This window comes from Parasteatoda tepidariorum, chromosome 9 (genome assembly GCF_982258835.1).
Source record: "Parasteatoda tepidariorum strain Cologne lab strain chromosome 9, Ptep-v5.0, whole genome shotgun sequence".
NCBI lineage: Eukaryota > Metazoa > Arthropoda > Arachnida > Araneae > Theridiidae > Parasteatoda > Parasteatoda tepidariorum.
Window position 1 is genome coordinate 33,648,547 of NC_141763.1, and position 25,885 is coordinate 33,674,431.

The 25,885-nt window shown below is 28.7% G+C and overlaps 2 protein-coding genes across 2 annotated transcripts; both read left to right on the top strand.

Annotated features, from left to right (window-relative positions):
• Positions 1-247: 247 nt before the first annotated feature.
• On the top strand, positions 248-11,233 carry LOC107448756 (monocarboxylate transporter 12). Its single transcript, XM_043045569.3, has 5 exons — positions 248-422; positions 4,177-4,375; positions 6,742-6,885; positions 8,855-9,814; positions 10,843-11,233. The coding sequence occupies exons 2-5, from the start codon at positions 4,192-4,194 to the stop codon at positions 10,983-10,985; spliced, it is 1,431 nt and encodes a 476-aa protein (XP_042901503.2). The 5' UTR covers positions 248-422; positions 4,177-4,191; the 3' UTR covers positions 10,986-11,233.
• A 2,814-nt stretch (positions 11,234-14,047) lies between these two features.
• On the top strand, positions 14,048-25,885 carry LOC107448771 (uncharacterized). Its single transcript, XM_071186406.2, has 5 exons — positions 14,048-14,261; positions 17,928-18,126; positions 21,333-21,476; positions 23,212-24,171; positions 25,366-25,885. The coding sequence occupies exons 2-5, from the start codon at positions 17,943-17,945 to the stop codon at positions 25,506-25,508; spliced, it is 1,431 nt and encodes a 476-aa protein (XP_071042507.1). The 5' UTR covers positions 14,048-14,261; positions 17,928-17,942; the 3' UTR covers positions 25,509-25,885.

Genomic DNA, 25,885 nt, shown 5'->3' on the forward strand with positions numbered 1-25,885 from the left:
TCCATGAACAAAAAAATATTAAGTTTTTTCCTTTTAATTGTTGAGATATGAAATTTAGTCTCTTTTCAATGACAGCAATGTTTAATTTCATTCAAATTAAGTTCTCTTTCTATTTAAATCAGCATCATATATCTTCCAAAAACCTGAACTCAGCTGCATAATACTATCATATATTTTCATCTTTATTTGACAAAGCGAATAAATTGAAAAAGTTGTTTACAAATTCTTCACATTGACCTTCGCACAACACATTAAAATATTACATGAAACGCTAACTAGGCAATTTTTTCTCCAATATTGATCTTGATTAGTTTGTAAAGATTACTCGGTATTTTATACACGTAGATATTTCATTTGTTAACTATTATCCGAATGAAAAACTTCGATAACAATCTATATCCTCAGGATTTTAAAAAAAAGCGGTAAGAATTTCCACATTTTTATTAATTTTCTGATTTAAAAAACTATACTATACAATTGTTTTATTAATATCATTAATAAAACAATTGTATAACATAACATAACTCATTAAATACTTTCATCATTTATTTCACTGCTCTATTAAATTACAATTTAAAATGTTTTTATGGCCTTTGATTGTAGTTTTTCTTTGCATTTTTTTTTTAAAAAATGTCTCATTGAGACACTTCTAAGTGCATTTAAAAAATTCCAGATCCAATTACGGTAAAAAGTACCGGCACTTAGAATGCCGGTACTTCTTACCGTATAATCAATTTTTACCTATATAAGAGCAAAAAATGTGATATACCGTAATTTTTACAGAAATTGGCATCACTGTAATTGAATAAATATTATTAATAATTAAGGTACAATATTTTATTGCAATAATGAATTTGATGGATGATGCCCCCAAGTGTCAGTACTTCATGCCACAATTTGTTCCAGAATTTTTTATAGTGCGGTTGTTCTAATAAAAATATCATTTCTTTTTAAAAAATATAAAAAATATTATTACTTCTTTCGTTAAAAGTTTCCATGTAATTTTCTCTTAGACTTACAATGAATTGATACTTTTTTGTATAACTGTATATAACATTTTGAGTAACAGTTTAACTAAAATGAGGGTTAACTTAGAATATGCATTGCAATAAAATGTTGTCTGAAAAATATAGATGCTTATTACATTATTTAAAATGTGCACAACTTGTTGTTTTAAACGCAGTAAGGTTGTACATAATATTTACTTTTTGATAATTATAATCTAATAAAGATTAAAACGAAAATATATTTAAATCTTGATTAAAACAATAATATGTAAATCTTAAAGCTGAGTAAAAAACTTGATGAAAATATTTTTTTTCCTTTCAACTCTTCGACTACTCATATGAAAAATTTGACCTTTTTTTACTAACAATGTTTTTTTGTAACATAATAAAATTTTGAGTAGATATTATTTGAAAACTTAGAGTGTTATAATCTGTTAACATTATTATCTTTTACTTAATCTAGAAACTACACTGTTTATAAATGATTTTTTAAGCATAGATCAAACCTTCGTTTTTGAGTTGGTTTGGCCTGTCATATAGGTTTTAATACCTTTACAATTACATATAATTTCACAGTTATTAAAATTTATGAAGAGCAATGTCTAAAAAAATTTATAGTTAAAAATTATGTTGAAATAAACTTTAAGTATTTATTTACAAGTGAGGGAAATCTGAACTAAAATTGTTAAATGAATTAAGTTTGATTCAGATAATTAAACTATCTAAAATAAAATTTATTAATGACTTTATTTTTGTTTTCCTGTTCTTAATATTTTATAGAGTTTTCTTTGTTTTTACCTTATGCGTCGTGTTTCTGCATGACAAGGATATTTGTCAAAAGTTTTCGTTTTTGACACGACAGGGCAAAAATTAAAAAACACATAAAATTAATACTAAACAGTAAGTCCTAATAATTTAGCTAATGATATTTCTAGTGTCCCATCTTTTTCAAATGTATACAAATATATTCTAATTTATTTTTTGTACACTCTCATAATCCCCTCACACCTGTTTCGCTCGTTTATTATCTCGTTCAAGCTTACTCCTCTACTGATTAAACCACTTTGTACTTGTTTAGCTCTTTACTTCTCTACTGTCATTTGGTGTCAAGACTCTTAGGAAGGTTTTTGTTTATAGAACCGAAACTAGAATATGTTTATTACGGTATCTTATTTGCACTTTATTCACGTTGCTTTTAGCTTTAATAAGTATATTGGTTTTTAGTATATTAATCTAAACATACAAATTTCAGGTTTTTTTTTTGATCTATGTGAAAGACAGATATATGTGGCCCAGGAAATAAGAACTGGCAGTAAGAAATGCAGTTTTTTTTTGTATAAAAATCGCGTTACTGATGATTTTTCTTTAAATTGTCCACTGATTGGCTGAAATAATGCATGATTTTTTGCCTGATATCGCATGCCATGATTTTACATGGTGAAATCTTACGCTCATCATTAGCTAAATATATGTTAAAATATAAGAATAATAGGCTCGATGAAACCTTTGAAGCTTTGACTTCTAAAATTACTTAGATAAAATTATTAAATTTTAATACATTTTTCAAAATTGAACTCCTATTATAAAACATTTTTTTTTTTTTTGTTAATTTTACCAAAATCATTATCAAAACCCGCCGAACTACCCTGATTTTAATGTTCCCGTAGAGCCAGAAACAAGGTGTATACATATATATATATATATACACTAGACATATATACACTAGACATATATACATATATACACACATATACATATATACACTAGAGGGCTCCACCCCCTGCTCGCTGCCGCTCGCCCACCCCCGATAATTGCTACGCAATTACATTTTTGTTTGCTTCGCGAAAAAATTAAATTTGTTTTCCTGGAGATTAGCTGGTAATTTTTCTGCACCAACATCACATAGAAAGAGTATGATAGGATTGTAAAATGTCAGAGGTGCTTATTATCAGCATTAAAAACTTATATAAAGCAATTTTAATACAAACAATATTTTAAACTTTTATAAAGTTGAGCAAATTTGTGATTTTGATGATTAGGAGGGATCAAGCTGGTTGTTGCGGTAACATTGACATCAACTTTAAAAGTAAGACAACTGATCCCTTTAAAAGAAATTTCATGAGACGGGCAAAAAGTTGCCATCGCAAATACAGAATTGTACGATCGAACATTCTGTTTAAAGTTAATTGCATCAGAATGGCTGCCAAGTATAAAAGATCTTTTAATACTTCTGGGTATTCCTGATTGGCGAGCTCAACTTTGCCATGATGGCAGCAATTAAATTTCGTTCTGCCATGCTCTGCTGGAAACGAAAGAGCACCACAGTTTATACATTCATCACTAAATGTTCCAACGAAAAAAGGGGGTATAATGTCTGATAAAGACTCACCAAGGTATTCGTTTTTATTTAAACGTCTTGACTCTTCAACGTTTCTTTGCAGCGCATTCCGTCGTCGCGTATTGATAGCACTATTTGTGCTGCTAAATTATGTTCAACTGTATGTTGCTATGGGGGCGAAGCCTCCTAGTTTTATTATAAAACTTTAGAACAACTATGTTTTTACATTGCCACTCAAAATTATTAATAAACACTGGATAATATTGCGTTAATGACACTTTTATCTAATGGCGTCATAAACAATCGTTCGCATAAAATTTATTTCATAATAATCATATATAATCGTCTGTTGAGTTAATAAATCTTCCTTTTTATAAACGTAATAGTAGAGTTTTCTTAATTATTTGATTCGAAGTTCTCTGAGTTTTATTTGAGGTCAGTTTGTATTTTGTATTTTTTGACAGCATTATTAAAAATTATTACCTTTTCACACACATGCGTTCTCAATTTTGATTGGCTGTTTTGTGCGTTACTAACAAGAAGTCTTCTGTGATTGGCTATGTGTTATCATTCCATTCTCTTCTTTTATATATATATATATATATATATATATATATATATATATATATATATATATATATATATATATATATATATATATATATATATATATATATATATATATATATATATATATATATATATATATATATATATATATATATATATATATATAAACTTCTTCGTGTATATATTAACTGATACATGTAAATTACAAAATTACTTCATTTCATTTTCGATCTTATTACTTTTGTTTATTTTGATTGTTAGATTTGAACCATCTTCATGAAATCAGAAACTATCGCAAGTATTGAAATTCTAACTTCCTGTTTTATGATAAATTTCCTCTATGGCGCTTCAGTAAGAATGGTTTCATTGTTTTTTGTGGAGTCTATTCATCGATTTGAAATTAATCGAAAACAAGCATCACTTCCATATGTTCTGCCTTTTGTAATGAAACATCTTTGCGGTAAGTTTTGCGGAAATGTTTTTTGGTTAGGAACATAAGCTTTTTCACTGAAAATTATGAATCTATAAAATTAAAAAAAATTTGAGTGCTCCTCACCATTTTCCTTGAATCCTACATTTTAGCTTGGTGGCTTTTTCTGTTTTTAACTTATAGGCAAAGAAAATGCTTTTTTATTGTCAGTAGGATCATCGCCAACTTGACGACGACCTTTTCGATCTTCTCGCCTTTGGCGGCAGTTCAGGTGACAATACCCTTATCTACTATTCCAAAATTCAAAGGCTTTAGATGCATTAACAAGCAAAATGTCAGAGAGAACTCACTAGAAACTTACCTACTTTTCTCTTTAACGGCACGTAATAAAATTCTTTGGTTTTGATGTATGCAAAGGGCATCTTTTTTTATGTACAGAATCGTAGTTTCATCTAAAAGCCAGAAAAATGTTCGAATTCGTTGTACATTTTAATCAATTTTAGAAACGAATATTTCAAAAAATATATAATAACGGATTACTTATAGGGAATTCTGTCTTTTCAATTTGTTTGAAAAGAAATTAAAAGATTAATTTATAAACGGAAAAATTCGAACGTATTTAAAGCATAAGAGATTTTAAATTAACATAGGAAATTATATTGTTTATTTAAATTACAACATTGAATTAGTAATTGTCATTCTAAGATTTTAAGAAATTTAAACTCTCTGGGAGTATTTCATTAGACAAATGATAGCAAACAAAAACATAAGTTACTCGTATACAATAGTTAGTTCAAATTCCATGATACGCAATTAGATTGTGGGCAAAAATAACAAATCTATTGCAGCATGGAATGAAAGTTAACTTATTTATTCTTGTCTACTACCTTAATCATAAAATTTGGGAAGTAACCATATTTTCAATCTGTAGGATATGACAATACTTTAGGCAGGAGAACGCTCGAAAGTTTGAGCAACTTGTTATTCATTTCACTTTTTGCGTGTTTCGCCATAGCTATAGACCTAATGAAGCCAAACAGAAAATTTAGATCCAAAATAAAATAAAAAATTATCAAAAAAATAATTCCACGTAAGTAGTTATTTTTCATAATTATTTTCTATTACTTAATTTGCGAATGGTCGAAGAAATTTTGATTTACGGGGTATACAAATTTTTACCCCTATATAGTACACGTAATTTTAAATGACGAAATCTAAAGTTTGAAATGATTCAATAGATTGAATATTTTTTAAGAAATAAAAATTACCTTCAAGAGATCCAAACTCTTGACCGCTCTTCTGCCTAAACTATAAAAGCTATGTTTTTTAGATTATAGAAACCCTGTTTACATAATTTTAAGGTGTTAGAGTCCGAAACAGCGTTTTTAAAAGAAAAAATATAATCATTCTTTTATTCAGAGAAAATGCATCTTGGGGTCGGATTTTTGGACTTCTAACTCATCATATTTGCCTTCCAAACCCTTAAGGGTAAGACACAATTACGAAGCATTCCGATAAATAGCAAAGAGTAATAAATAGGTAATATTTTAGGCTTTAATGGGTAATATTTAGGTAATAATTAATAGGCTTATTTATAACTCTATGATAAATAGATCCAAAGTTGTTTAGGGTATTCGCTTTTTTGAGCACTGCCTATCAGCTAGTGACGTTATCTTCCACTCGACTTGGAGAAGATATGTAAGTAATTTCACCAATTTTGGACATGGACCTTATCGATGAGGATTGATTCGGTGATCCAACTCATCTCAAAGCTTTCCGATATGGTTCGTATGTCTGGGTTCGGAACAGACCAGTCCATTCGATTAATCCCATTGTTACTATACCAATCAATAGTGAACCTTTCAATATGATAGCTAAAATTTCCGTTGTGAAAGTAACATGTGTCGAACCCGTAAAAATTCCACAACTTGAGACGCACACTGCAATCCAAAATAATGCAGTAGATGCTGGTATTAAGCTTACCATAAATGTAGACCATAACTTCCAGTCCAAACGCAGATCTAACAGGATCAGATAATAATCGTTTGTTTTGATGTTATTATAATTGTATTAGTTATTTCATTATCATATTATAACATGTTCTGGTATACTTATTTATTTATCAAATACTGATTTCTCAAGGATGCGTCCTACGATTATTTTAAAAATATGTTGTATTTTTTTATCGTCATAACATAAAATAACAAAATATTTTGTGAAATTACTTCGGAAAAATATCATCATACGATGATAATAATTACTCACTTGTATGCTATTTATAAAAGTGTCTAAGCTTTTATCGAGCATTTTAAGTTCCACATAGAAAAATAAGAGGGCATTACTTTTAGTGTAATAAAAATTTCATTTTCACAATCTAAAAATTCAACTATTTTTAGGTCCCCTTCAAGGATATTTGCAGCAACTTTTCCAAACAAAATCACTCATTGTTTTCGCAAATGTGGGGACAGTAATCAGTATTGGTGCTTGTTTCTTTGCAGAAGACATTTTAACAGTAACAATCTTATGGGGTCTCATATTTGGTAAGTTAGCTCTCCTTGTAAGCAGATTGTGTTGATCACTGAAACGGAATTAGGCTTAGCTTCTTACTTTCTCACACTTTTAAAAACTTTCTGCAAAAATAATATGACACAAAATTGAACCATATTATTGTGTTACATAAACTTGATTACTCGATACTATCACTCAAAATTGTCAAAATACTGTAAAATTTAATGCTTTTAAAGATTGTCACAAACTTGTATGTTGGTTAAACACTAATCAACATTAGGCTCATTTCTTACATTTGTGCTTTTCAATAGAATCGGAATGAAAATATCAATTCTTCGGTAATCTAGGTCTTGAAAAAAATTTAAAAACTGGATGATTACTCAGGGACGTTTAAAATCAGCTTAATTCATGAGTTCCTTTAAAATTAATAAATTTTGAAATTTGTTAAATTTTATAAGGCTTTTAAGATTTTATGTTATGGCAATATAATTTAATAATAATTGTAACACGTGTTTTAATGTTATATATTTATAAATTGGTAATATATAACATTTATGAGTTTTAACTTTCATCACTTTCTTTCGAAGTTGATGCGCGTTTCATAGTAAGAAAACTAAAAATGCAACTATTAACTTTTGCTTCGCCTCAAGTTGAGATCCCGAAAATTCTAGGACAGTTTTTGTTACTATTACAGATTATCTAAATTCCATAAGCTGTAAATCCTACAATTAATTCTGTAATCATTTTACAATGTGTCCAGTTTCAGAAAGGTAATCAGCTCTTCAAATTTTTAGATCTTAGAGAGATGAGTAGCAACTCTCGAAAATCAAGACAAAATTTTAAGTCATTATGAAGTCACAAAGTGCTGTTTATACGTTTTCACCTAAAGTGTTCCAATCCGCTTACCGCTCTCTTTTGTGCGAATATCTGCATTTAACTACTGCAAATGTTAACTGAGGTTTAAGCCTAGATTAGCTAGGTATTCCAATATTTCTATTTTTAAAGCCAGATTAAAATTTCGTAATTGAATATTACGGTTAAACTGGATATTTTTATGTTATTATAGCAAATTGAGTAAAAGCTGGTGCTTCAATAAACAGGAATCTTTCAATCAAACGCACGTAGTAAAATTTTGAACAGGCAGCAAATACGTTTTGCTTCACCTAGCGCCACCAATACCTTAGACACGCCTTTGTCGCTAACAACGATTATATTTACTCCTTAATTTGATAATTTCTTTAACAAGATGCCTTGTAAAATTAAAGAAGTTTCAAGATGGTAACCAGCACTTGGGATCTTTAGATCTAGCCGATTTAAGCAGTAGCTCATGAAGATCTCGACAAAAAATTAAGTAAAATTAATTAATGAACGGCATAAAGTGTTTCCAGTAGTTAATGCTATTTCACCCAAAATGTTTGAATCCGATTTCCGAACACTGCTCTCTTCTTCTGCATTTAAATATTGCTATAAATGATGATCTAGTCTAGATAATACAGGAGAGTATTTTAATTTTTAACCACGATGAAGCTGAACTATTTTAAATTTCAATCGACTCCTGCGCATTTTTGCTTCCTAATTAGAGAGGCCGACTTGCCCACCATTTTGGAGCAAAAGCTTTTCACCGATGCGAAAGAGCTACAAGATTTGGCAACTTATCTCTGCAAACGACACTAACCTTCACTAGCATAATCTGTAAAGAAAAGTGTGTACAAATTTATTTCAAAATTTATTATTGTTATTTTAAACCAAAAATATTATTCATTACTAAATAGAAAGTTTATACACATCTTTGGTTCTTTGAAAAATAATAAAACAAAATAAAAGCAAGCAAATGAAGAAGAATCAGCAACGTTTTAATTGCATTAGATTTAAGCTTATCTAAAATTGCCGTTTTCATTTTGCCCAATATAAAATATTTCGCATAGCATGAAAATAGTTTACAGTTCAGTTTGTTATAATTACATAAGTGCCTAAGAAAAATATTTTATCTATTTCTTCTAGGTATTTGTTATGGTCTTGGAGTTCAATATTTACCATTACTGATTAATGCCCATTTCACAACAAACCAAAGTAAAGCTAATGGCTTCGCATATTCAGGAGGTTGTTTTGGAGGGGTAGTGATGCCATTAATAATGGAAATATGTATAGAGTATTACGGACTTAATGGATCATTCCTAATTTTATCTGCAATTGTGGCGAATTTTATACCATTCTCTATGTTACTGAAATCACCAAAAGAAAGTTCACTAAATAAAGTTCAGAATCAAAAAGCTAACATGAAAGTTAGTTGTATTGAAATGAAAGACACTGAGAAAACACCTTCGCCTTTTCTAAGTCCTGGTGATAATAATGTAAGCCTAACATTACACAACAAATCCTTTCCAAAGGACACTGAAGCTGCAAACTTTGACGTCAATAAAGAGACTGAAAACAAATCTAATCGCCCGGTAGAAAATAAAAATCTAAAAACTGAGCCTCTATCAGCTTTTACTCTTCAAAATTTCAAAATTTTCATAGACCCAGCCTTCATTATCATACTACTTATGTCTACCGGCACAATATACATAACAACAGTTACATTTACAATCATTCTTGATTTTGTACGCGACAAAAATGTTGGAGCTAACCTGGAGGTTTATTATGTCATGATATTGGCTCTAGCAGATATATGTGGAAGAATAGGATCTGGATTTGTTATAGACAAACAAATTTTACCTTCACCTACGGTTACTTCAATATGCTGTGTGTGTACTGGATTATCTTGTCTTGGTCTATTATGCATTAACAATTATTTATTTCTGATGTTTGTGGAGTTCTTGCTTCCGTTATTTTTTGGATCTAATTTGATTTTACAAATTACTTTAATACATGAATACATGCCACCAGAGAAAAGAAGTATGGCAATGGTTTGTAAAACGATGTTGTATGCACCATTAAGCTTTGCCATATCACCCATGATTGGTAAGATGTATTTTAAATTGTGCGCTATTGAAACATTCAACATTTTTAAACATTACTACTGATAAAAGGTTTTTCAGACATTCTAATTACTTCCATTAAAAACCCCTATTCTTTCAAATTCTAAAAAAAAATTAGTTAATTGTAATTTTTGAAACAGATTATAGTTATAAATATAATAAGCCTTTAATGTTTTTAATTATTTTTTTTTTGCTTTAAAGCGCTTGTAGTATTGTAGTAGTGCTAATAAAGTGTATGTATGCAGTAAAGTTCCAAAGGTGTAAAATCCTATTAAAATAATTCAAACTGACGCTACAAAATTTATAAAGCTAAATAAATAAATGAAATAAAACCGAATGCTAAAGCTTAACTTTTAAGAATTAAATAATAAGTTAATTAAGAATTAATAACTTTTAAGAATCAATAGAATACAAAACTACTTTTTTCACATAGTTAAAAAAAAACTTAACAGTTGCTTGAGTGACTCGATTGACTGCCGTCAAAATTCATGTTTAGTAGCACCTGATAAAATAAATTATTAATTTTTCAGTTCATCGTTTTTAACATAACTAACTGAACATCTTCAATAGCGATTACATTCTGAATAATATTTTTGTTCGGTTTTTCCCCCCGCTTAAATTATTAATTTAAAGAACCTTAATATGTTGATAATTACTTCAATTTTTTCAAAAATTCCTAAAATTAAGGTTAATTTTAAGACACTCTCTGTTTAAATGAGATGCCTCGAATGCCCAACCTGGGTTGGGGCTGTTGTATTGAGTGTTTCATTGCATCATTTCCTGCTTCACTGATTGCAATACTTTTTAAATTCTTGATTGCTAGAACTTTTCACTTTTCTCTCGGATATAAATAAACATAAATATTTTTCATTAAGCTTAGGTAGAAAAAAACTTGTCAAGGTTACTAACACTAGATACGATGTCACCGTTAAAATTCAACTTAATTTTAGAGTTGCACTTTTTATTATATTTATGAACGGATTATTTTTTAATGTTATATTTTATTTTTAGGTTATTTCAGAGAAGAGCATGGATCTTACGATGGCGTTATGTACACTCTAACGGGTATTTCCTTTTTCTCTGGATTCATCATTTACTTCGTCCCTCATTTAGCGAAAAGAAGACGGGCAATAACTTCAAACAATGTGACATAATTTCATGAAGAATTTGTTGAAACGCATACTAGCATTTTTTACATTTCAATTTTTCCCTTAATTTGCAGAAATATTTGTTACATTGAGGCGTATTGTAATAGTTTAGTACAAATTCTTTTCAATAGTGGTTGGTAGTATTTAGTTTCTTTGTAGAATTCAAGTATTATGAACGTTTCAGATACATTTTAATTTGGATATGATGTAGGGATATATATCCCAGAAAAATGAATAAAATCGTTTAGGAAAAATTTATTTATTATGTAAATCTTATGTTGAGCATGGTCACATTCCTTAATTATAAAAATAAAGAAAAGTCCCTCAAAGGGATCAAGAAAATCATTCTCTTAGCATCAAGAATTTCTGTATCCAATTTAAAGGTTGGAGCTGAGAGCCAGTTTTCACGCCAATAATTCGAAATTAAAAGGAAATGAATTGTTCCCAACGGACAGTTAGGAGCATGGTTTGAAATTTATCGAAAGATAACATAACTGAAAATAAAGTCAACCCCACATAATCAATACTAAATTTGAAAAAAATTTGGTGAAAGCGAATCGCCAAAAAGACTGGGAGAATAAGTATAACCATGTAACTGAAAAAATTTTTTGTGGTAAGGAATAAAGAGTTATAAATAGATTTTCGTTTTCGATTTAGTTGCCACAGTAAATTAAAGAGTCTTACATTAGTATTGAAATAAAACGTTAGCCGTTACATTGTTTGATAAGAAAAGAGTAAAATATTTTATAATAGCTTTTTATAAAGTGTAATAAAAATTTAATAATTGGTTTAATTTAATTAGAACTCAATTACGAATGATTAAAAATTGAAATTTAAAAAATTTTAAAAGCTAGGAAATATGTAATGCTTATTGTGACTTTACAAGGCTTTGCGAACATAAAACACTACAAAAAAATTACTTTTAAAAGCACTGCTGTCAGTGTGTGCCAACGTAAGCCCCGGGCGATCCTGAAAACGGCGCCCTTAACTCAATTTTGGAAAAGTATTATAAATTTTGAAAAAAAAATTCCCTCGAATTGTCTCGCTCATGTAGTTACGACACTGTATAAAATTGCGTTTTATATTTTAAATTACAATATTTTTGCAGAAAATTATAAAATCTATATTAACATTAAATGTTAATTTAGCAAACAAATGAAGAAAACGCAATCTTATATGGTTTGCGAAGCAAACCATATAAGATTGCGTAGCAATTTTCGGGGGTTGGCGAGCGTTAGTGAGCAGGGGACGCAGCCCACTAGTAATAATAAAAGTCCTCAATAGTTTAGTTTCAGTAGCTCAGAATTTAGAACTTTGATCTTAAAACTAAATTCAGATTAATTTTACTTACCAGAAGCAAGCCACATTATAATTTTTTTGGGATAAAGGCAAAATACAAAAATAAATAACATAAAACTCTTCGGAAATTAATTGATTTTATTTTAACTGCAATGTGTGATGTCACACTTCTTGTTACCCACTCCTTTTTTTGACGCAAACACCTACAACATTACGAACGCGCAATCCTTTATTAACAAACAAATCCATTGATATATTTTAATACATAGATTCAAATCCGTTTGCAGAGTTAAAAATAATTATGTGGTCGAGACACTATTTAGTGAAGAAAATCACGAATTATGAGCTCCATTACACTGTAAAAAATTCCGGTAAAAAGTACTGGCATTTTTACCGGAACATGTTATTGATTAAAAAAGATCTCATAAATAGTAAATTTTAAAGTAATAATTTCCACAAAAACACTGGATTACTCTAATTAAAAAATATTACTGTAAAAATTACAATAAAATATTTTACGGTAAAAAATGGATTTTGCGGTAATATGGGTGTTACGGTTGATGCACCGAAAGTACCGGTACTTTATACCGTAATTTGATATGGATTTTTTTACACTGTAATAAATACATTTTTATGGCATTAATTAAAATTAAAACGAAGAGAGTGATCAAGGCGTCAATATTGTATTTTTGGCGTGAAATTTAATTAATTTCCAAGGTCATTATTTATTATTTAATTACTTAAAATTTATAAAATTTCACAAATGTAAAAACCGGTAAAACGGAAATTACTTCAGAAATATTTATACTGTATGATTTGAAGCAAAAAAGAACGTTGAATTTGTTACAAGATCGAAAAGCACTATAAGTGCTATTATGTGATAATGCTATTTGAAGATGAAGTTTTATTGATTCTATTAGCGTATGAGTACAATATATACTAAATTTTCTATCGAAGTTATCGATATGAAAAAATTCTACAATAAACGTTTCATTTCCGCCTTTAGTATAAGTTTTAACTAATCTTTTTAAAAGAAAAACGTAATCAAAGGAAAATGTCTCAAAGGTGCTTCTCTTTAACTGGGGAAACATTAAAATTCATTTTTCTCTATTTGGGAATCTAATCTCCATTAATGGGAGTTTATGGAGTTTAATCTCCATTAAAAAGAGGAATATTAATTTTGTAACATTATTTAGTTTATAAATACTGCATAGAGGGCATATTAAATTTAAACTCCAGTTATAAGAAAAATTTATGTTAATCTTCAAAAGGATAATAAATGTTAAATTTAAGCTCCCTTTATAAGAAAAATGTTAAATTCAATCTCCATTAATAAGAAAAATATTAAATTTAATCCCTATAATAGGAGAAATATTAAATTTAATCTCCATTAATAAAAAAAATATTAAATTTAATTTTCTTTAATTTAGGGATATATAAAATTTAATCTCCATTGATTAACAAAATATATCAAATTTATTTTCCATCAACAAAAATATATTAAGTTCTTTCCTTTTAATTGTTGAGATATGAAATTTAGTCTCTTTTCAACCACAGCAATATTTAATTTCATTCAAATAAAATTCTGTTTCTATTTAAATCAGCATCATATCGCTGGTTCAAAACTAAAACGACACATCTGCAGGCATAATACGTTTGCAGATGTGTCGTTTTAGTTTTGAACCAGCGATATGTCTTCCAAAAACATGAACTCAGATGCATAAGACTATCATAATTTTTCATCTTTATTTGACAAAGCGAATGAATTGAAAATGTTGCTTACAAATTCTCCACTTAGACCTTCACACAAGACATAATCTTGAAAACAAAAGCAAACTAGACAATTGTTTCATAAACATTGATCATGATTAGTTTGTAAAGATTACTCGGTATTTTAAACCCGTGGATATTTCATTTGTTACCTATTATCCAAATGAAAAACTGCTATAACAATCTATATCCTCAGGATTTAAAAAAGAAACGGTAAGAATTTCCACATTTTATTAATTTTCTGATTTAAAAAAACGATTCAATTGTTTTATTAATATTTATCTCAATAAATACTTTTATCATTTATTTCATGTATTAAATTACAATTTAAAATGTACAATTACAATTTAATATGGCCTTTGATATGGCCTTTTTGCACGTTTTTTATAAATATCTCAAACACTTTGTACACAAAAGTGCATTTAAAAAATTTCGGATCAAATTACGGTAAAAAGTATCGGCACTTAGAATGCCGGTATTTCTTATCGTAGAATCAATTTTTACCAATACAAGAACAAAAAATCTGATATACCGTAATTTTTGCAGTAATTATTACCGTGAAATCGCTGAATCACTGTAATTAAATAAATATTATTAATAATTAAGGTACAATATTTTACGGCAATAATGGATTTTATGGATGATGCCCCCCCCCCCATGTGTCAGTACTTCACGCCACAATTTGTTCCAGAATTTTTTGCAGTGTGGTAGTTATAATAAAAATATTATGCATTTTTTTTTAAATATAAAAAATATTATTTCTTCTTCCGTTAAAAATTTCCATATAATTTTCTCTTAGAATTACAATGAATTGATACTTTTTTGTATAACTGTATATAACATTTTAAATAACAGTTTAACTAAAATGAGCTGTTAACTTAGAATAAGTATTGCAATAAAATGTTGTCTGAAAAATATAGATGTTAGCATTAACATCTGTTAACATTATTATTTTTTACTTATTCTAGAAACTACACTGTTTATAAATGACTTTTTAAGCATGGATCAAACCTTCGTTTTTGGGGGTGGTTCGGCCCACTGTCATTTAGGTTTTAATACCTTTACAATTACATATAATTTCACAGTTATTAAAATTTATGAAGAGTAATGTAATGTCTAAAAAATGTTGTAGTTAAAAATTATGTCGAAATAAACTTTAAGTATTTATTTACAAGTGAGGGAAATCTGAACTAAAATTGTTAAGTGAATTAAGTTTGATTCAGATAATTAAACTATCTAAAATAAAATTTATTAATGACTTTATTTTTGTTTTCCTGTTCTTAATATTTTGTGGAGTTTTCTTTGTTTTTGCCTTATGTGTAGTGTTTCTGCGTGACAGGGATACTTGTCAAAAATTTTCGTTTGACACGACAGGTCAAAAATTTAAAAACGCATAAAATTAATACTAAACAGTAAGTCCTAATAATTTAGTTAATTATATTTCTAGTATTCCCTCTTTTTCCAATGTTTACATATATGCTCTAATTTATTTTTTGTACCCTCTCATAATCCCCTCACACCTGTTTCGCATCTCTTCTCGTTGATTATCTCGTTCAAGCTTATTCCTCTACTGATTAAACCTCTTTGTACTTGTTTAGCTCTTTAGTTCTCTACTGTCATTTGGTGTTTAGACACTTAGGAAGGATTTTGTTTTCAGAACCGAAACTATAATATGTTTATTACTGTATCTTATTTGCACTTTGTTCACGTTGTTTTCAGCTTTTAATAAATACATTGGTTTTTAGTATATTAATCTAAACATACAAAATTCAGCTTTTTTCTTATAATACATGATTTTTGGCTGATATCGCATGGCATGATTTTACATGGCAAAATCTTTCATAATTAGCTAAATATATGTTAAAATATAAGAATAATAGGCTTAATGAAACCTTTGAAGCTTTGACTTCTAAAATTCCTTAGATAAAATGACCAAGTTTTACTACACTTTTCGAAATTTAATTCATATTGTAAAACATTTTTTTTTATTAATTTTACCAAAATCATTATCAAACTAAACTGATTATATATATATATATATATATAAATAACGATAAATGAGTACCAAGCATGCTTGGGAACTAAACACTGGGGGTTCCGCGTTCGGCTGCCCACCTGACCGGAACATCTGCTCCTGCACCCCAGAGTACAAGGTCAAGAAAACTGAGGAGATGGGCACAGTAGGCCTTGCCCTTCTGTGTGCGCTGTATGCGCTTAATATATATATATATATATATATATATATATATATATATATATATATATATATATATATATATATATATATATATATATATATATATATATATATATATATATATATATATATATATATATATATATATATATATATATATATATATATATGGGTCATTCTCACGAAAACTGTCATTTTTCAGTTCATAAAATCCCAAAAAAGTAAAGTGAATAAAAAGCTTTGAAACTTTTTATATTAATAGAAATATGCAATGGCATTATAAAGAAAGTATATATCCTATAAATTATACTTAATATTTAAATTAATAAATTTTTTAAATAATTAATTTATAATAATTAATAATTAATTGATTAATTTAATAAATAAATTAATTAATTTAATAAATTATTTTATAAATTTTTTAATTTACTTTTCAAATTAAATAATAAGTAAATTAATTATTTTCACTATTTAAAAAGTGAGGGAATGACACTAATAGTGAGGGAATGATATTTTATTTCGATACATGCTTTTATCTAAGTTACATCTACCTAAAGTTTGAAAATTATAACATACTAAGTATATCTAATATTTATTATAATTTAGTTTTATATATTTAATAGTTTTTACAAGTTTGGGAAATAAAATTGGCTGGCACGATTGAACAAAAAAAAAAATTTAATAATATACTCATCTTGAATCATTCCCTCACTTCAGCGTCATTCCCTCCCTTTATACACTAGTGAGGGAATGACGAATTCAATAAAATTTCAAAATAACAGTTAGGCCTAATTAATTTCTGAAGTCAATCACATACAATTATATTCATACAAGAAAGCAACATATAATTATCCACTTTCTCGATGAAGTTGTATTTTATTTTACTCTAAAAAATGACATGAGGGAATGACAAATGTAAAAAAAATTTACCTGGTTTGATTCATTCAAATTGATTCCACAGCAAAGCTTCTTTAAGTTGAAGATGGAAACATACTGCAATTTTGTTCTATGATGCCAGTTGTTAACTTCTGAAGTTTTTATTAAAATAGTTTTAGTCTAAGAAGATTGCAGGTGATAAGAACATTGTTGTGAGGGAATGACGCGAAACACTGGGGACAAAGTTTAAAATAGTGCTGAGTTAATATTTTTATCAGAAATTAAATTTGAAATTGATTTTCTGAATTCTATATTTCAGTATTCTGAAATAAAAAACACGAATTTGTAAAAAAAAAAAAAAAAATTTATTTCAGAAACAATTTTTTTCTTTTTTTAAATCAGCAGTGGAGACAAGTGAGGGAATGACATATTGGTATATTTTAATTACCTAAAATAAATAAAAAAATAAAAATTGATAATTTTATTTTTATTCTTTTGTTAGCTTGCATTCTGAAGGACACTTTCCCTGAACTTTTTTTTCTCGTAAGCTGTAAAACAAACATAAAATATACTGGGGACATGAAAATGACTGTTTTTGTGAGAATGACCCATATATATATATATATATATATATATATATATATATATATATATATATATATATATATATATATATATATATATATATATATATATATATATATATAAACTTCTTCGTGTGTATATTAACACTGATGCATGTGCAAATTACGAAATTATTTCATTTCATTTTCAATCTTATTACTCTTTTTTATTTTGATTGTTAGATTTGAACTATCTTCATGAAATCAGAAACTATCGCAAGTATTGAAATTCTAACTTCCTGTTTTATGATAAATTTCCTCTATGGCGCTTCAGTAAGAATGGTTTCATTATTTTACGTGGAGTCTATTCATCGATTTGAAATTAATCGAAAACAAGCATCACTTCCATATGTTCTGCCTTTTGTAATGAAACATCTTTGTGGTAAGTATGTAAAGTAAGCCAAGCTATTTGAAAAATTTACTTGCTACGCTACTGGGAGGGATATGTTTTTTAGTTAAAAACATAACTTTTTGGTTATTTTTGAGTAAATTTTATGAATCTATAAAAAAAAGTTTGAGTACTCCTCACCATTTTCATTGAATCCTACATTTTAGCTTGGTGGCTTTTTCTCTTTTTAACTTATAGGCAAAGGAAATGCTTTTTAATTGACAGTAGGATCGTCGCCAACTTGCCGACTATCTTTTCGATCTTGTCGACTTTGGCGACAATCAGGTGACAATAGCCTTAGCTACCTTTCCAAAATTAAAGCGCTTTAGATGCATTAGCAAACGAAATGTCAGGGAGAACTCACTAGAAACTTGCCTAATTTTCTCTTTACGAAAATGGCACGTAATAAAATTCTTTGGTTGTGATTTCTTTGGTTGTTTTTTATGTACAGAATCATATAGTTTCATCTAAAAGTCAGAAAAATGTTCGAATTCGCTGTACATTTTTATCAATGTTAGAAACGAATATTTAAAAATATATATAATAGCAGATTACTTATAGGGAATTCTGTCTTGTCAATTTGTTTGAAAAGAAATTAAAAGATTAATTCATCAACTGAAAAAATCGTACGTGTTTAAAGCATGAGACATTTAAAATTAACATAGGAAATTATATTGTTTATTCAAATTACAACATTGCATTAGTAGTCTGTCCAAACTATAAAAGCTATGTTTTGTGGATTGTAGAAACCCCGTTTACATAATTTTAAGCTTTTAGAGCTTGAAACAGTCATATCATATTTGCCCTCCAAACCCTTAAGAGTAAAACCCAAGTACGTAACATTCCGATAAATAGATTCAAAGTTGTTTAAGGTATTCGCTCTTTTGAGCACTTCGTGTCAGCTAGTAATTTCTTCTTTCACTCGACTAGGAGAAGATATGTAAGTGATTTCACCAGTTTTTGACACGAACCTTATCGATGATGATTGATTCGGTGATCCATCTCATCCCAAAGCTTCCCGATATGGTTCATATGTCTGTGTTCAAGACATATCAGTTCATTCTATTTATCCCATTGTTACTATACCAGTCAATAGTGAGCATTTCAATATGATAGTGAGCATTCCCGTTGTTAAAATAACATGTGTCCAAGCCGTAAAAATTCCACAACTTGAGATACACATGGCAATCCAAAACAAGGTAGTAGAAATTGTTATCAAGCTTACCATGAATGTAGACCATAACTTCCCGTCCAAATCAAGATGTAACATTATCAGATGACAATCATTTCTCTCATGGACTGCAATTTTGACACAACTCAAACAACACGCGTTTTGGACTAAGAACAGGCGTAAATATGAAAATACGCATTCTTTCTGCAGCAATGCTGGCACAACTCATAATTCAACTTGAAGGTAATCTTCGTTTAAGCAAAGTAAAGCATTTCTTATGCATTTTGCTTAGCAATGAAAATTTAAACCCACTTATCTCAAAACATGATTTTTTTTTTTTTAGTTGTGCCACTATTACAGCCCATTTTGATAATATTATTAGTTACTTCATTATCATGTTATAACATGTTCTGGTATGCTTATTTATGTATCAAATACTGATTTCTTAAGAATGCGTCCTACGATTATTTTAAAAATATGTTGCATTTTTTTTATCGCCATAGCATAAAATAACAAAATGTTTTGTGAAATGATTATGAAAAAATATCATCATAAACTGATAATAATTACTCACTTGTATGCTATTTATAAAAGTGGGAAATGAGGGTAACGAAAAAAATCGTAAAATCCGCATGTGAAAAACCATATATCGACATTCATGAAATTCAAACGAAAGGGACTACTAGAAGGGAAATAACAAAACTACTGATCAACGAATGGCAGCGAAGATGGGAGAGTGAGGAAAAGGGTAAACATGACCATCAATCAATTCCAAGAGTTAACACTAACAAAATAATAGCAAATTTTTTTCTTAATCAATTCCTCACGAATCACGGGGCTTACGGAGAGCACCAGGCTAGATTTTTTGGCAAGGTAGCTCTCTGTGACTTCTGCAATACTTTTGAAAATCTAGAACATATTTTAATAAATTGCAGTAAATTTCAAGATTTATTCAAATTAAATTAATTTAAAATCAATTTATTCAAATTCAATTAATTTAAAATCAATTTATTCAAATTCAGAAAAATTTAACATTTAAATTACACTTGACTTAAATTATTTTGGAAGCAGAAGAAAGTCAAACAGGGAATCATTAAAATAATGGAACGCCTTTTCCTTACAAGGGAAATTGACTAGACGGCGTCAACAAATGTGTGCTTTACAATCAACTACATTTCATGTAATGCATGAATTGTATCTCACTGTTAACAATTTTCTGTATGGTAATAGTATTATTATTGTTTTAATTATTGTTTTTATATATATTTATTTATTTACTTATTTATTTATTTGTTATTTTGTAACCTCCGCAAATACTGTATTTGTGTTCTTTAGAAATGATTTTCGATTAATTTATTGTTCAAAATTTTGTCAAATTTTCTAACTATTCATGTTTTGTGTTTCCTCTTGTTTGTGGATGTTTCTTTACGGCTGTCTCGCCGTAACTCTTCTTTTTGAAATTGTATCTGTTTTCATGGGCTTTGGACAAATTCTGGTACTTTTCATCATCATAATATGTTTGTTACCTTTTTTCAATGTTTTTTTTATTTTTTTGATGCCGTGTCTATTATGTTTGAACACTCAAACTTCTAAATTCTATTTTCTGAGTAACTACTTTTGTTAATTTCAAGATTTCACTAAATTCTTTGAGGCCTTCTGGTAGGGAGCAGGGAATCTTCGGATCTTGGTGAGGTCGCTGCTCTGCGCGCGGCGCCCAACCTACATCAACCAGGGTTTTCCCTGGAGTTGCTTCAGCCTCTCTTGCCCATTTTTCCGACGTGTTGCCATGGATTGCCACCATGCCTACCTTTTTTAATCCTCTTTTTATTTTGCTGAGAGGTCACGTGCGCGCACTTAGAGTCTACAGTATTCTCCGGATGCCTCCTGACGGGGGCGGGACGGAGTTAAACTTTGATTTATAAAGTGTCAAAGCTTTTATAGAACATTTTAAGTTGGAAAAAGAAAAAGGCATTGCTTTTAGTGTAATAAAAATTTTATTTTCACTGTCTAAAAATTCAACTATTTTTAGGTCCCCTTCAAGGATATTTACAGCAACTTTTCCAAACGAAATCTCTTATTGTTTTCGCAAATGTGGGGACAGTAATCAGCATTGGTGCTTGTTTCTTTGCAGAAGACGTTTTAACAATAACAATCTCATGGGGTCTCATATTTGGTAAGTTAGTTTTCCTTATAAGCAGATTGTGTTGATCACTGAAACATAATTAGGTTAAGCTTATTAACTTTTTCCTAGTTTTAAAAACTTTCTGCGAAAATAATATGAGACAAGGTTGAACCATATTATTGTGCTTCATAAACTAGATAACTCGATACTATGGTTCAAAATTGTCGAAATACTGTTAAATTTAACACCTTTAAAGAATGTCGCAAACTTGTATGTTGGTTAAACACTAATCAACATTAGACTAATTTCTTACAATAGTGCTCTTGTATTTCAATTGTATTTAATATTTGTGGGTTTTAACTTTCACCACTTTCTTTTGATGTTGTTGTGCGTTTCATAGTAGGAAAATAAAAAATTCAAGTATTAACTTTTGCTTCGCCTGAGGATCTAGGACAGTTTCTGTCACTATTACAGATAATCTGAATTCCATAAGGTGTAAATCCTACAACTAATTCTGTAATCATTTTTCAATGTGTAAGGTGTAAATTTAAGAAATTTTAAGAAGGTAATCAGCACTTCAAATTTTTAAATCTTAGAGATGAGTAGCAACTCTCGAAAATCAAGACAAAATTTTAAGTCATTTAGGTTGTCACAAAGTGTTGTTTATACGTGCTAATTTGTGCTAATATCTACGTTTAACTACTGCAGATGCTAATTGAGGTTTAGACCTAGATTAGCTAGGTACTCCAATATTTATATTTTTAAAGCTAGATTAAAATATCTTAATTGAATATTATGGTTAAACTGGATAATTTTATATTATTATAACAAATTTTGTAAAAGCTGGTACTTTAATAAACGGGAATCATTCAATAAAACGCACGTAGTAAAAATTTTGAGCATGCAGCAAATACGTTTTGCTTCTCCAAGCGCCGCTAATACCTTAGACACGCCTCTGTCACTAACAACAATTAAATTAACTCTTTAATTTTATAATTTCTTTAACAAGATGCCTTGTAAAATTAAAGAAGCTTCACGATGGTAACCAGCACTTGGGATCTTTAGATCTAGCAGATTTAAGCAGTAGCTCATGAGAGATCTCGACAAAAAATTAAGTAAAATTAATTAATAAAAGGCATAAAGTATTTCCAGTAGTTAATGCTGTTTCACCTGAAATATTTGAATCCAATTTCCGAACATTTTTCTCTTCTTTACACTTAAATATTGCTATAAATGATGATCTAGATTTAGATCTATATGAGCCAGATAATACTGAAGAATGTTTAATTTTCAAGCACGATGAAAAAATCTGACTGAACTATTTTAAACAGCAATCGACCCCTGTGCATCATTGCTCCTGAATTAGAGAGGCCGATTTGTCCGCCATTTTGGAGCAAAAGCTTTTCACCAATGCGAAAGAGCTACAAGATTTTGCAACTTATCACTTCAATCGACACTAGTCTTAACTAGATTAATCCGTAAAGAAAAGTGTGTGCAAGTTTATTGCCAAATTTATTATTGTTATTTTAAACTAAAAATATTGTTCATTACTAAATAGAAAGTTTATACACATATTTGGTTCCTTAAAAATAATAAAATAAAATAGCAACAAGCAAACGGAAAAGAATCAGCAACATTATAATTACATTAGATTTAAGCTTATGTAAAATTGCCATTTTTATTTTGCTCAATATAAAATATTTTGCATAGCATAAAAATATTTTACAGTTAAGTTTGTTATAATTACGTAAGTGCCTAAGATAAATATTTTATCTATTTCTTTTAGGTATTTGTTTTGGTATTGGAGTTCAGTATTTACCATTAATGATTAATGCCCATTTCACAACAAACCAAAGTAAAGCTAATGGCTTTGCATATTCAGGAGGATGTTTTGGAGGGGCAGTGTTGCCATTAATAATGGAAATATGTATAGAGTACTACGGACTTAATGGATCTTTCTTAATTTTATCAGCTATCGTGGCAAATTTTATACCATTCTCTATGTTACTGAAATCACCAAAAGAAAGTTCACTAAATAAAGTTCAGAATCAAAAAGCTAACATGAAAGTTAGTTGTATTGAAATGAAAGACACTGAGAAAACACCGTCTTTTCTATGTCCTGGTGATAATAATGCAAGCCAAAACTTACATATCAATTTATTTCCATCAAATGAGACTGAAGCTGCAAACTTTGACGTCAATAAAGAGACTGAAAACAAATCTAACCTCCCTGTAGAAAATAAAAATCTAAAAGCTAAGCCTTTGTCAGCTTTTACTCTTCAAAATTTTAACATTTTCATAGACCCATCCTTCATTATCATACTACTTATGTCTACCGGCACAACATACATAACAACAGTTACGTTTACAATCATTCTTGATTTTGTACGCGACAAAAATGTTGGAGCTAGCCTGGAGGTTTATTATGTCATGATATTGGCTCTAGCAGATATATGTGGAAGAATAGGATCTGGATTTGTTATAGACAAACAAATCTTACCTTCACCTACGATTACTTCAATATGCTGTGTGGGTACTGGATTATCCTGTCTTACTCTATTGTTCATCAATAACTATTTACTTCTGATGTTTGTTGAGTTTTTGCTTCCTCTATTTTTTGGATCTAATTTGATTTCACAAATTACCTTAATACATGAATACATGCCACCAGAGAAAAGAAGTATGGCAATGGTTTGTAAAACGATGTTGTACGCACCATTAAGCTTTGCCATATCTCCCATGATTGGTAAGATGTATTTTAATTTGTGCTTAATAGAAACATACAAAATTTTTAAACATTACTACTGATATTCCAGACATTCTTATTCCTTCAATTACATGCCACTGTTCTTTCAAATTCTAAAAAAAATTTCGTTAATTGCAATTTGGGAAAGAGATTATAGTTACAAATATAATAAGCTTTTAATGTTTTTAATTATTTTTTGCTTTAAAGTGCTTGTAGTATTGTAGTAGTGCTAATAAGGTGTATGTATGCAGTAAAGTTCCAAAGGTTTTACACCTTTGGAACTGTACACTTTGGAACTAATCAAATTAATTCAAACGGACGCTACAAAATAGAAATGATCCATTTCTATTCTTAACATTCTCCATAAAGCATAAACTGATAAACTGTTGCCATTCGAATTCATATAAGTATTAAACTAATGAATAAAATATTACAGATTATGAATGATGACGTTATTACAAACGTTATTACACGACAGTATGTATGCAGTAAAGTTCAAAAGGTGTAAAATCTAATCAAATTAATTCAAACGGACGCTACAAAATTTATAAAGCTAAATAAATAAATGAAATACAACCGAATGTTAAAACTTAACTTTTTCAATCCAAAAAAATTTAAGAATTCATAGAACACAAAAACTAACTTTTTTTTACATATTTAAAAAAACTAAACAGTTGCTTGAGTGACTCGATTAACTGCCGTCAAAATTCATGTTTATTAGCGCCTGATAAAATAAATTATAAATTTTTCAGTCCATCCTCTCTCTTAAATTATTAATTTACGAACCTTATAATGTGTTGATAATTACTTCAATTTCGACAAAAATTCCAAAAATTAAGGTTAATTCCAATTCCATTGGTAAAAATTCCAAAAATTAAGGGAACACTCTCTGTTTAAATGAGATCCCTCAAATGTCCAACCTGGGTTGGGGCTGTTGTATTGCGTGTTTAAATGTATTATTTCGTGCTTCACTGATTGCAATGCTGTTTAAATTCTTGATTGCTAGAATTTTTCTCTTTTCTCTCGGATATAAATAAATATAAATATTTTTCATTAAGTTTAAGTAGAAAAAAACTTGGCAAGGTTACTAATACTTGATACGATGTCACCGTTAAAATTCAACTTAATTTTAGTGTTGCACTTTTTATCATATTTATAAATGTATTATTTTGTAATGTGAAATATTATTTTTAGGTTATTTCAGAGGAGAGCATGGATCTTATGATGGCGTTATGTACACTCTAACGGGTATTTCCTTTTTCTCTGGATTCATTATATACTTTGTCCCACATTTGGCAAAAAGAAGAAAGACAACAACATCAGACAATGTGACATGATTTCATGAAGAATGAGTTGAAACGCATACTAACATTTTTTATACTTCAATTTTTCCTTTAATTTACAGAAATATTTGTTAAATAAAAATAGAACCATACTTCGGCTTATTGTAGCAGTTTAGTACAAATTCTTTTCTATAGTGGTTGGTAGGATTTAGTTTCTTTGTAGAATTCTAGTATTATGGCCGTTTCAGATACATTTTAATTTGGATATGATGTATGGATATTTATTCCAGAAAAATGAATAAAATCTTTTAGTAAAAATTGATTTATAATGTAAATTTTTATGTAGAACATGGCCACATTCCATAATTATAAAAATAAAGAAAAGTCCCTCAAAAGGATCAAGAAAAATGAATAAAATCGTTTCTGGAAAA